Raw genomic sequence first — 12,126 nt, forward strand, 5'->3', positions numbered from 1 at the left:
CCACCTCCTTGGTTGTATTGCTGGCCACACACATGTGCACATGACACCCCCTGCCTTGGATAGCCCTTCCCCCACTGTCTCCAGCCCCAAGCAGCTTGTTCCAGGCTGGAACTCTGCCAGCGTGCAAAGGTAAACCCGCAGTTTCCTCCTTCAAAAGGGGACAATCCATTTTTCTCTTGGGGTGGGGGGGAAATCCACATTTGTCCGGGAGAAACAGATAACCTGGATCCCTGTTCTTCAAAGTCTTGCATCTGACAAAATAGAATGTTGCTTACAAAAGTTTATGCTTCTCTGAACCAGGTAGTCTTTAAGGTGCCACCCTGCCCAACCTTCTTCCTGACTTCAGCAAAAGAAGGCAAGCTGATAACTACATATCCCTTACGATTTAATAATGTTCAAATATCCTCAAGCCCACTTACAATTTTTGTCCACTTTAGAAACTGGTTTCCCTGTTTAATTTCAATGCATTTTTCTGCTCTGCTGTTTGGGAAAGATGCATACATATATAGCAGAGGAATGTACTCAGCAAAGTAAGATTCAGTTGGAGTCCTCTGCTACGCACAAACCTCTGGGAAACAGCTATCACTGCTATCAAGCTTCTTTTCCTTTCTTGATCCAGCCTCCTGCTAAGTTTCAATTCAGCTCTTCACTATTCTTCCCATCTCTCCCTGCATGGCTTCTTGTGCTACTCAGACATCCTACAGATGTGAGCAGAAAACACTTACACTGCAGCAATTCTGTTGCTGCTGTACTGGAAAACACTTTGTGGGACTTGGAGAAGATGTACCTGCATTCCCATAATACTATGCATGAACATATTACCATCACCCTAATGCAAGATTAGAGGAAGTTAAATTAATCCAAAAATAGTGAAACTGGTCATCTACAAAACACATCTAAAAAGCACAAAACAAACAATTGGGAATGAAGCAAAAAAAATCTATTTTCTCTCCATTATATTATTCTTAGGTAAAATATCTGGAGAAAAAAAGTATAATTTTTATAACCGACTAGGCATCATGAAAAAGTTTTATTTAAAGAGAGCTGCAGAGAATTAATACAGTGATTTTAAGGGATAATTACATAAGACCAAATACTGTCCCTTCAGGTTAAAGTTACTGAAAAATCTCTCTCAGACAGGTGTCAGAGTTGCTACTGTATTCTCCTCTTAGCAAGAGGATTTGTGGCCTTGTAAGAAGGGACCCTAACCCATGGTCTCTGGACAAATCAGATTCAACACAAAGGAACCCCACAGAGGATCGTAATGGTGGAACATCCTGTCCACAGGAACTGCAGAATTTTAGAAGTCTTGGCCCTACTAGTTGCCTCAGCACTGATTTAGCCTCTTCTTGGCAATGACGAGACTGTGGTAAAAGTTGAGTGCTGCTAACAGTAAGGTGAAATATGCCGGCTTTCTTTTTGAAGTTTATAAGGTTTGAATTGTCATATAGTACTTTGCTGTTCTCTGATCTAGCAGCCCCAGCTATGTCCCAGACCAGAAACTGTTCCTGAGGAGTTCCATATTCCTGTGACTGCCCCCAAGGCTTCTCCTGCCAGCCCCTGGAGTGGAGGAGATAAGCCAGGCTGCAAAGCCACTCCAACCCCATGTCCTGCCAGCACCAGATCACAGAAAATCCAGGATTTAAAATGTGGGAAACCATGAGTTTCCCTTTGCAGGCTGGCAGCATTCCAGCCTGCAAGAGGCTGCTGTGTCCCATCCCCCCTCAACTCGCCAAAACTCCCTATGGGGCTGCAGGCAAGCAGGGAAACAGCATTCAGGAGAGGGAGGGAAAGGCAAGGCTGGGATCACATGGCTAGGTTGTGGGGTAGTGACAGCTCTGGCCAAGGGGCCTGGGACCTGGAGCCAGTCCCTAGATGTCCCTGCCCTCTGGGGGAGGGAGCGGGGGAACATGGAGAGGGATGTGGGGGGTCATGTTCATGTGTTTGGGGAATGGGGAGGTGGGGTTGCCTGGGTGCTAGATCCTGGGAGCTAGATCTCAGAAGCCTGCCATGGTGAGGAAAGGGAGGGAGGGAGGGCAAGGGGGCATATACAGCAGAGCTTGACTGCTCTGCCCTTGTGGCGCTCACACTGGATCAGCCCTTGCCACACTCCTACTGGCACCCAAAGCTCAGTCACTCTTCTGCTTCCCCAGCTTCCAATGGCAGCTCCTGCTCCTGTCACACCGAGCAGCTTCCAGTAAGGCTGTGCCTGGTTTGACTGCAGTCAACCATCTGCTGCTCTGTCGGTGTCCATCCGTCCTCCCCACCCCCAGCAGCTCCTGCTCCTGATCTTGCCCCTGCCCCAACATACCACAGCAGGTGGGCAGCTTCAGCTGGGCGGATCCTGCCCCAGTGTGCAGGGCTCCAGCTCCTGGGAAGGCAGCCAGGAGCTGAAGCTAAAGCCCTATGCGCTAGGGCAAGAGCTGCCTGGCTGAAGCTGCCTGCCCACCTGCCTGGAATGGCACAGCATGGTGCAGCAGGGGCAATAGCAGCTTCCAGCAGGGTTGTTCCCTTGAACCGCAGCCAGACAGGTGTTACTCTGCGCCCCCAGCCTCCTGTGGTGGCTCCTGCTGCACCACTCCCAGCAGGTGTACAGCTTCAGCCAGGCAGCTCCTGCCCCAACACATAGGGCTCTGGCTTTGGCTCCTGGCCAGTGGAAGGCAGCCAGGAGCAGAAGCCAGAGCCCTGAGTGCTGGGAAAGGATCTGCCTGGCTGAAGAAGTTGCCCACCCACTTACCCAGAGCAATGTGACACAACAGGGGCAAGATCAGAAACAGAAGCTGCCACTGAAGGTGGGGGGAGCAGAGCAACACCCAGCTGGCTACAGCTACACCAGGAACAGCCCTGCTGGAAGTTGTGCGTGCTGGCCAGGGTTGGGCCATAGGCACCAGCAGGAACCTAGCATGGGCCACTCCGGCACAAGCCTAGCATGAGCTTCTCAAGTGTGCAGGGCTTGGGCCCTTGTAGGGTGCTGTGGGGGCAGCTGTGGGCTGGATCTAGTCACCTGGCGGATCCAGCCCATGGGCCAAATTTTGCCCACCCCTGTTTTGTGTTCCCATTTTAGTACCACTCAAAGCGTCAACAAATTATGCCCAACCCAATTAGTATTTTCCAATCAGGAATGTTAACTTATGCTCAAACTGTCTTGTCCACTGATGTATTTCAACTAAGGTTGACTACCTTGCAAATGTTCCTTTCCAAATGACAGCTGCTTCACTGGTGATAACTCTGAAACTGTCATGACAGAGAACAACTGTCAACAATTTACATCATCATGTTTGCTTGCAGCTCCCATCCCATGCATTGTGTCACACTGGCTCCATCTGTGAAGACTGACTACATGCTGACCTCGGGCAGCCCAGAACCTGTTCAAAACAGCAGCTGGTAGGATGGTGATAAGAAATGTTTTTATCAATAAAAATAATCTGCCTGGCAACTGACTCCCCATCCCAGCCCAGCCCAGCCCCTGGCTTGTTTACTTTTCATTTCATCCAGGAAGAGCGCACACCAACTGCTGAAGCTTCCTTAGCCTGACAAAGGGTTTTTGAACCCGAAAGCTTGCTTAATATCCAATTCTCCACCCATTTGGGTTGGTCTAATAAAAGATATCAAATTCACCCAAGGAACCTTGTCTCCCTATCAACAGTATGATTCTATGGTGTCCTGGCACAGTGTACAGCAGACAGAACTACAGAAGCCATTTCCATGGCAAGTGAACAGCAGGAGCACTAAAGAGACCCATACAGAGTCAAAAATCAGGACTGTCATAGATCTTCAACATCTGGAGTTCCATCTTCACTTCGGTTCTGGAGTGGTGCTATGTTGTTCGATGTCAGCAACCATAGACATAAAGTAAGATGCCCTGTTCCTGACATGATGTGTTTGATTGAATTGGAGCTGCATATCAGAATTGTGAGACGAGTGACACTGGGCTGGTGCACAACATTGTGCAATTGAGTAGCAGATGGTGAATGAGAACATTTGGCATGTATGAGCATGTGGCCTATGCTGAGCCAACTAATTTGTTGAGGAGATGGGTGTTTTAGCTTTGGCAGCTATTTTCTCAGAGTGTTAAAAAGGTCAGACTTTGACCCAGTGTCATACTGAGGTATACCGAATATGACTTACGTTTTAAGCATTGTCCATTTAGGGTTACATGTACTCTGTGGGCAGCAGAAGCACTATAGATAGAATTTACTTGGCACTGCTTTGAACTCCAGTGAAGACACTGCAGCATGCAAAAAGCTTGGCCACAATAACATTTCAGTGGGCATCTACAATGTTAATCCAGAACGACTGAGCTGTTTAAGGTAGATACTGTCTGTATAGGTGAACTATTACAAGAAACAGAATAAGAGGTCATTCATGTTCCAGCTAAATGCCACAAATGTGCCTGCAACAGGCAACCCTAGCCTGTTCTGGAGAAGAGAGGGCCAGCCAGGTGAGGAAAAGCAGCAGAATCCCTTTAAGGCCAGAAATTTTGTAGCAGAGGGAGGGGGTTGGTTGCCTGCAGAAGTGGGAGCGCTGACAATCCAGCCATAGGGGCAGAAACCAACTGCAGGTAAGGGCAGGGAACCCCCCCACCAGATAGGCCAGATGGGTTTGGAGCACAGCGCATCTCCCAACCCCATCACCTTTGTTCTGCAAAATCCAGCTTGCAGTTAGCTGGCTGCAGAAGACAAGAGCTGGAAGGTAAGGTGAAAGATTGGTAGCACCTGGCTGTGTTCATTTCCTCTTCCTGCTGCCCTTGCTGTCTCTGGGATTTGTAGTCCAGAACTAAAGCACCAGGACTCTGCAGGGTTGCTGATCATTTCCTCTTCCTGCTTCCAGGTGCCTCTGGGATCTGTAGTCTATAGTTGCAGCCAGCAGTAAATTTGAGTGCAGGAAGGAGTGTTTAATCCTCCTCCCTGGCCCCAGCCCCCAGCCATGGTTTGCCTAGGGGGAAGTCCCCCCTGTAGACTAGGCTATACCCCAGCTAGACTTGCCCCCCCACCCCGGTCAGCCAGCCTTCTCTACTCCAGCTAAGGATAAGAGAGGTAGGGCCAGTCCTACTCTCTCTCTTTCATAGACAACAGCCCAGCCCAGGGATGGAAAGCTTGCTGGGAGACTGTGATTTAATTTGAACCAGGAAGGGGCCTGAGACAGAAGTTTCATAAACTCTGACCCAAATCAGTTAAGTCCTATACTACATTCAACCAGTTTATCTTAAATCAGTTCCAGCCATTTTGAAACTGGCTTATGTGCACTGAGCTTCTGTTCTGCTACAGGTTTAAACCAGTTTCTGATCACTTAAACTGGTTTATGTGTAACTTCTGTTCCTACCCTGAGAGCCCAAGGGGCACAGAGGACTGAGAACTTTTCTGCTACATGGACTCAGGAGGGACCCTAGGAGAGTGGAAGCAAAGGCGGGCAGAGCACGGAAGACTGTTTAAACTCCAGATGGGCCCTGTGGATTGAGTGCATCCAGGGAACTATGGAGGCTGCAGAACACTCTGCACCCCACAAAAATTTCCCCTTTTGTACATTAATCCTTTCCTAATATTCTGTAGTGGCCTCAAGTAGGGTGGTGGACAGCTCCCTCCGTCAGGTGAAGGTCGGAGGGGGGGGGGGGGTGAAGCTCCAGAGGGGCCACAGGATCTAACTGGAGTCAGGTGGGCTGGCACCCAACAGGGTTGAAGCCCCACCCAAAGACAGGGAGAGAATGAGGGACAGAAAAGCATCCCCATACTACCCAGGCAGGTCAGTAGCTAGAGAAAGAGAAGACTAGGCAAGACACCCTCAACTATATGCCAGCTACAAGGCTCCCTCCTAAAAATACTACCTATATAACACCAGGGCAAGTCAGGAAGGAGAGAGGAGCTATATTATGGACTCAGAGTAGGCAGACAGGTGTTGCACAGGCAGCAAAAAGCATCACAACGACCCCTGGAGGTGCACTCTGTTACACCACAGGGCCCCGTGGACGGTTTCTGACTTGTCTCTATGCACTCCCACCTCCCACCCCATCCCATGCATCCTAAACCATCTGTTACAAGGAAGAAGTTTAGTAACATTTATCGCTCATCCTCGCAGATCCCGGGACTGCTTTTTAAATCCAATACTCACTGTGCCAAGCCATGCTGTAAACCAGAGGTGGTTAACATATGCCACAAGTGGCACTGCCTGCTTGTGTGACACCTGGCAAATCAAGGAGAGGGCAGGCAGAACAGCAGCAGATAGCCCAGAAAGCAGAGCAGCAGATCAGGTAGGGGAAGGGGACTGGGCTGGCACTTGGGGAAGGTACTGGGCTGAATTTGTGGCACGTCTGTGAAAAGGGTTGGCTCATTGTCGTAAGCAGTCATCTAGTCCAGAAATAAGGATCTTATGTTAAAGTTCTGTTGAAAACCATTTGATGTAAATAGTCAGTACCAGAACTAGTTCATAGGTATTCTAGACTCAAAACCTAGCCTGCTCAGCTTTCAGAACAAGCTCCATTTCTGGTGATGGGCACTGAAGATGTTCCAATATTCTAATGTGCAGACAGCAATGACATCAGCCAGGGGTTTGCTCCAATCCTAAGCTTTAGAAGGAAAATGACGTTAGAGAGATACTAGATATTTGAAAAGCTTGCCCCCTCTGACAACCCAAGGGAGGAACTGGATTAACCAAGAATGAACATGCAAACAAGTTGTTTCCAAGGTTCTTGAAAGACACTGTTGTACCCATCAACAATGGAGAGTAATGGATCAGTCTTCATGTTGCACTCCTCATTGGTATTTGGTACTAATGAAACTGGTAATCCAAACAGTGGATGAAATTAAGTGAATCCTGGTCACACAGCCATTGTCAGCTAGGATTCATGGATGCTACTCAGTGTGTAAAACTCAGTTTTATGGTATTCAAAATAATGGTCTAATTAAGGAATACATCCATATTCTGTGGATTTCTCTTTTCTTTAAGGTGACAGGTAGTGTTCGTTATTTACCTTTGCCAGTCACTACAGAATCAATGCATAATCACTGAGTGATACAGTATTTAGGGAAAGTGTGTTAATGGCAGCTTTTAAATACTTGTGTCATACAAGAATTACTGTATTTTCTCACATATAACATGTACCTTTCCCTCTGAAAAAATCAGTGTCCCCTGCCCCAAATTGGGGAAGCGGTTTCTTCACTGGAAAAAAGCAAACCTGGACCCCTGTATATCTCATGCAGCTGCCAAGACCTAAGAGTTCTATGTTAACCCTTTCACAGGCATAACTATTGACTGAGCACTGCAGCTTGTACCTGAAACAGCAAATGAGCTGCTGGCAGTATCTTGATGAAGTTTGTGATATAGAAACATTTTATTTACAGGAACTTATATAAAGTACTACTTATAATAAAGAACTAACAGATTTGCTGCTGTCCTTGCAAGGGTTCAGCACTTAATCTTGCATGACTGAGTAAGTCCTCCTGAAAACAGTGTGTCCAGGAAGTGTGGCATCCCAGGAGACGATCTGAGCAAGGCAGCTGACACCAGGAACTTCCTGATGCCATACTTCCTGGACACACTGTTCTCAGGAGGATTTACATTAGGTCTCACAGTCTGCCATTAATCTGGAACAAAAAAAAATTCCCCTACATTCTGCCTTTCAAAAACAAGGTGTGCAGCATGCAAGAAAAAACAGTAGTTTGCAGGTTCCAGGCTGATGATAATGAATGTTTCTTACTTATTAAGCTGTCTTGCTTCCATATAATCTATTTCCAACTAGACTCTCTCATTAGCTTTATTCAGTTTAGATAACAAGTGAACTGAAAAAAATTGTGACTAAGTCATGTTATTAAGATAGATGTCTCCATCTGCTGCCAGGGAGAAACTGTACCAAAGCTCCTGGATCGATATACAGTAAAAGCTGCATTATCTGGCACTTCATTGACCAGCATGATCTATTAACTGGCATGCCGGTTGACGCCGGTCGACACAGCAAGAGCAAAACCAGAAGTGGGACTTCTGGTTTCACCAAATCCCACTTCAGACTGCAGCCCAGGGGAAAGCAGCCTGCGTAAAGCCACCCCCCCACCCCCCCCCCGGCACACTGACACCAGGGGAGGGGCGGCACAGTTAATCTGAGATGTGGATGCACCGGACATGGCGTCTTTGCCCAACCAGGCAAAGGCGCCTCTCAGGTAACTGGCATATTTGGTTATCTGGTACACCCTCTCCCCCCACCCCCATTCCCCATGGGTGCCAGATGACAGAGCTTTTGCTGTACAAGGTTTCTGAAAAGATTATACACCAAGAAAAATTAGAAAAGTATGTACTTGCACATTTAATACTCTGAAATTATTAGTTTGTAGCAAAAGGAGTTAAACATTAGTGAAGTTATTAGCATGTGTAAGGCAAACTTAAGACTATTAAACCTAGCTCTTAATTATTATATTACTTGTCACACATTTGGAAAGATAAAAATCAATGTAACCCTACACACAGTGTACATGTTTACCTATTTCTCAGAGTACATATTACTCTGCTTTAAAAAGTTCATATGTTAGAGAATACAGAACAACATATGGTTATATCTAAATTGCATTACAAGACTAGATCAAAAAACCACTTAAGATAAAAAAGAATCTTGGTTCATTGTATTGTGACTATACACTATCAATTTTGCCTCAATCTGGTCTGCATTCATATAATTGAAAAAACAACAAACAAAATTACTTGGTAGGTTAAAAATGATAATTTTTAAGAAAGTATGCAGTTGCTGCAAAATAATGGGTTCAATCTAAACACAAATGAAATAATAATAGAATGTAATAGCCTAAAGGTAACGAACAGAAAGCTTATGGTCATAAGCTGATGGAAAATAGGTTTAGGTCGGAGATCAGAAGGCAATATTTTACAGTTAGGGTGGCCAAAATCTGGAACCAACTTCCCAGGGAAGTGGTCCTCGCCCCTACCTTGGGCAAATTCAAGAGGAGGTTGGACGATCACCTGTCTGGGGTCTTGTGAACCCAGCATTCATTCCTGCCTGTGGCAGGGGGTCAGGCTAAATGATCTGTTCAGGTCCCTCCTGACCCTAGCTTCTATGAAACTATGAAGAACTGCAAGAAGATACTTTCTTAAACTATTCAGAAGTCTAATGGATATTTCAAAATCTTTGTACAGAACCTGGGCTCTAAGGATATTAACTGAATAGTAATTAAACCCCAAGAAAAAAAATACTAGTTTTGACCACTAAAAGACTTTCTTCTACCCTCAACCAAGTTAAGCAACAGATAGGCATTTGGAGATTAACATCATGAACAGCACTCTCTGCAATATAAATAACAAAGATAATATTATTAAAGTGAACTGACTTATTGACAATCAATAGCTGTATCACAAATCACAAATAGTGCATGCAACATTTTTTAAACAAACAAATTATGTTTATAGTCAAAAAGTAAATCAACAAAATTAAAAGTTTTAATCTCTATGTTAAAAAGCCTGTTTTGGGGTTTTGTTTTGTTTTTTTAAGTGAAGTACATTGATTCAAAATTAAAGATAGCAGTACTGCAAAAAAAGCAACAAGCCACTAAAAGCTCCCATACCTTTCTTTTCTCCCTTGACAAATGCTGCTTCCTCAAATATGCCTGCACTTCCAGATAAGAGAAGTTATTTATTTATAATGTAATATTGTAGGGCTTCAATCAAGTAATAGGACTCCACTAGACAAGCACTGTAAACACACAAAAGTCATTCACTGCTCCAAAGACCTTACAACTTAGGTAGGATCTATTTTTTTCTACATTCAAACAAAAGCAACTGCCTTCCCTATAACTATGGTTATCCCTCCCCATGCATCCCCATAACTCTGGCCTTTACTACAGAACTCAATACTTGCTGCAGAATGATGGTCCAGACTCTCAGCTGGCTTATTTTTTTTTTGTTTGTTTTGTTTAAAGTTCTTGTATTTCATAAATAACCTTGAAAATGAGGGCCAGCCACTGCATCCATTGACAGGACAGGACATGCTACCCTGTTGTCCTGAACAGAATTCCATAGGTAGGATTTAGGGAAAAATGGCATAAAGCCACTGTCCCCTCAGCTATGGACAGTAAAAAGGTTACCAAACAGGTTTATGTTAGAGAGTAGTGTATTGAGGTGCGACAGTGGGAGAATACCATTGATGAAGCCTTATGCCACTCAAATAATGCATACAAAAAACCCAAAAACTTGATGCATGTGTCTTAAAAGAGTACACTTTTTTAGCCTTCTGGGGTGCATCCAGGCAAGCATGCATGTGAACTCTGCAGTGCCGCAAACCACACGTGCCACACATACACTGCTAATTTGCAGCACAATTGGGGGGGGGAGTTGATACTGGGAGATCCCGGCATCAAAAAAAACAAAAACAAAAACAAAAACAAAATCACACCAAAAAAAAAAGGCAGAGTGATGCATGTGGTGGCAGCGTGCCCCACCCAAAACTGGAGCCTGGGCAGCCAGAGCCACCCTCTAGCTGCCAGCCAGGCTCCATGTGCCCAGATCACCACTGCTGCAGCCCCAGAAGGCCCCCAGGACCTAGCCTCCCCTACTCCACAACTTTTCCTCACTCCACAGTGGGCATGCAGGGATGTTCCCTGGAGACAAGTAGCAGCAGCACAAATATGCACAGCTACTAGCTGTTCCTGGGTAAACACGTTCCCATATAATCGGGACACAACACAGGCTGCAAACATACCCTTGAAAATGTGAACTAAACACAAACCCAATGTACTGATACCTGCCTGACTATGCAGAGCCAGGATCAATAGCTCTCAAGTAGGAATTATCCTGTTCATCTGCTTCCAAGCTCCATTGTTTCTGCAATTCACCATCTATGAAATGTGGTATTTTCCCAAGATGCCACAAAAATCACCTGTTTGTTCAAGTTTTTTTAAATCTGCATCATTTGGTGTGTTCTGATTCCAAAGCAAACAGGCATATGAGACCATGAAACCCTTTAAAAAAAAAAAAAATTCTTGAACTATGCAGTTACTTCTTTCATAATAGTGCACCAATCTTCCTTACCTGCAAAATAGTTTCCAAAAACTTTTTCATCTTTACTAAAATACACTCATAACATCATACACATTGCCATAGTCTTTCACACTGTATGTGCAATCTCCCTATTAACTTAAAATACATTTAAACATCTTTTTCTAAGATTTACAATTTTCCCTTCTCATATTCTTGACTGCAGCATGGTTTTGATCCTGGCAATATACTCCAAGTTACACAAAAATGTTTCATCATACACAGTTACCCATTTTCTCATCTTGGCATAATAAACTGCCTTACTTTAATTTACTCTCTCCTACCTTGGGCATCTTCAAGAGAAGGCTGGACAGCTATTTGGCTGGGGTGATAAGACTGCAGCATCCATTCCTGCCCAAGGCAGGGGGTTGGATCTGATGATCTGTTTAGGTCCCTTCTAACACTAAGCACTATGAAACTATAATGCATCAGTTTATTAGCTATACACTGATAAATACCATACAGCATAAGAGGTCCCCCCACCCACACCATTTACTTTCACTAATCCATTGTCTTCAAGGAAACTTTGAGTGGTCTTCCTTTACTTTCTAAGAGAAATACAAAGGATGTTTGCATAAAGGAGGCAATTAGCAGGAATAAAATATATCTTTGAAATTCTAACATTTACAATATATTATTTGGTGACTTCCAAGGCCTGCTTGTCACCTCATCCACAGTAAGAAGTAGTTTGGGGTACCAGAGTTATTTGTGCCTTCCAATTAAGGAAGAATATAGGTTACAGCATATTTAGGAGAGTAAGGAGCACTACCACTCTTAAAATACATTGTACTTTTTTTTGAAAACATGGTTCTGTAGGCAATCTTTTAATCTGGACTACTAAATCTCAAGATACCTAGAGTGAAGGAAACATATACGAAAGCAAGGGAAAAGGTCTGTATCTTTTATTGGTTAAGTAGTTAGAAAAATATGTTACACAAAAATTTGGGGACCCGAAGTGCCCTTCCCCTGGTCTGGAAAAACAGCAGATACAGTCTCCGCAAAGTACCTCATAATTCAAGGGAAAAAAGGGTAGCAAACATGGAACACGATAAGGGATCAGAAGTAGCTATGAATCAAATAAAAGGCAGTTCAACCCCCCCCCCC

At 44.7% G+C, this 12,126-nt stretch overlaps 1 protein-coding gene across 10 annotated transcripts in view; it reads right to left on the bottom strand.

Annotated features, from left to right (window-relative positions):
- PPP3CB (protein phosphatase 3 catalytic subunit beta) overlaps positions 1 to 11,190 on the bottom strand; it is a 79,133-nt gene extending 67,943 nt beyond the window's left edge. For 8 of the 10 annotated variants that reach the window (XM_014523491.2, XM_014523489.2, XM_014523490.2 and 5 more), the window contains exon 1: positions 3,181 to 3,234. Coding sequence is in view for 2 of the 10 variants with exons in the window: in XM_025212456.1 (XP_025068241.1) it covers positions 10,865 to 10,940 (76 nt within the window). In the remaining 8 variants the exon portion in view is untranslated. Of the gene's footprint in view, positions 1 to 3,180; positions 3,445 to 10,864 lie in introns of those variants that run through there. The other 2 variants (XM_025212456.1, XM_025212470.1) reach the window with 2 other exon arrangements.
- Between the last annotated feature and the right edge of the window lie 936 nt (positions 11,191 to 12,126).

The sequence above is a fragment of the Alligator sinensis genome, unplaced genomic scaffold (assembly GCF_000455745.1).
Source record: "Alligator sinensis unplaced genomic scaffold, ASM45574v1 scaffold109_1, whole genome shotgun sequence".
In the NCBI taxonomy this organism is placed as follows: Eukaryota; Metazoa; Chordata; order Crocodylia; family Alligatoridae; genus Alligator; species Alligator sinensis.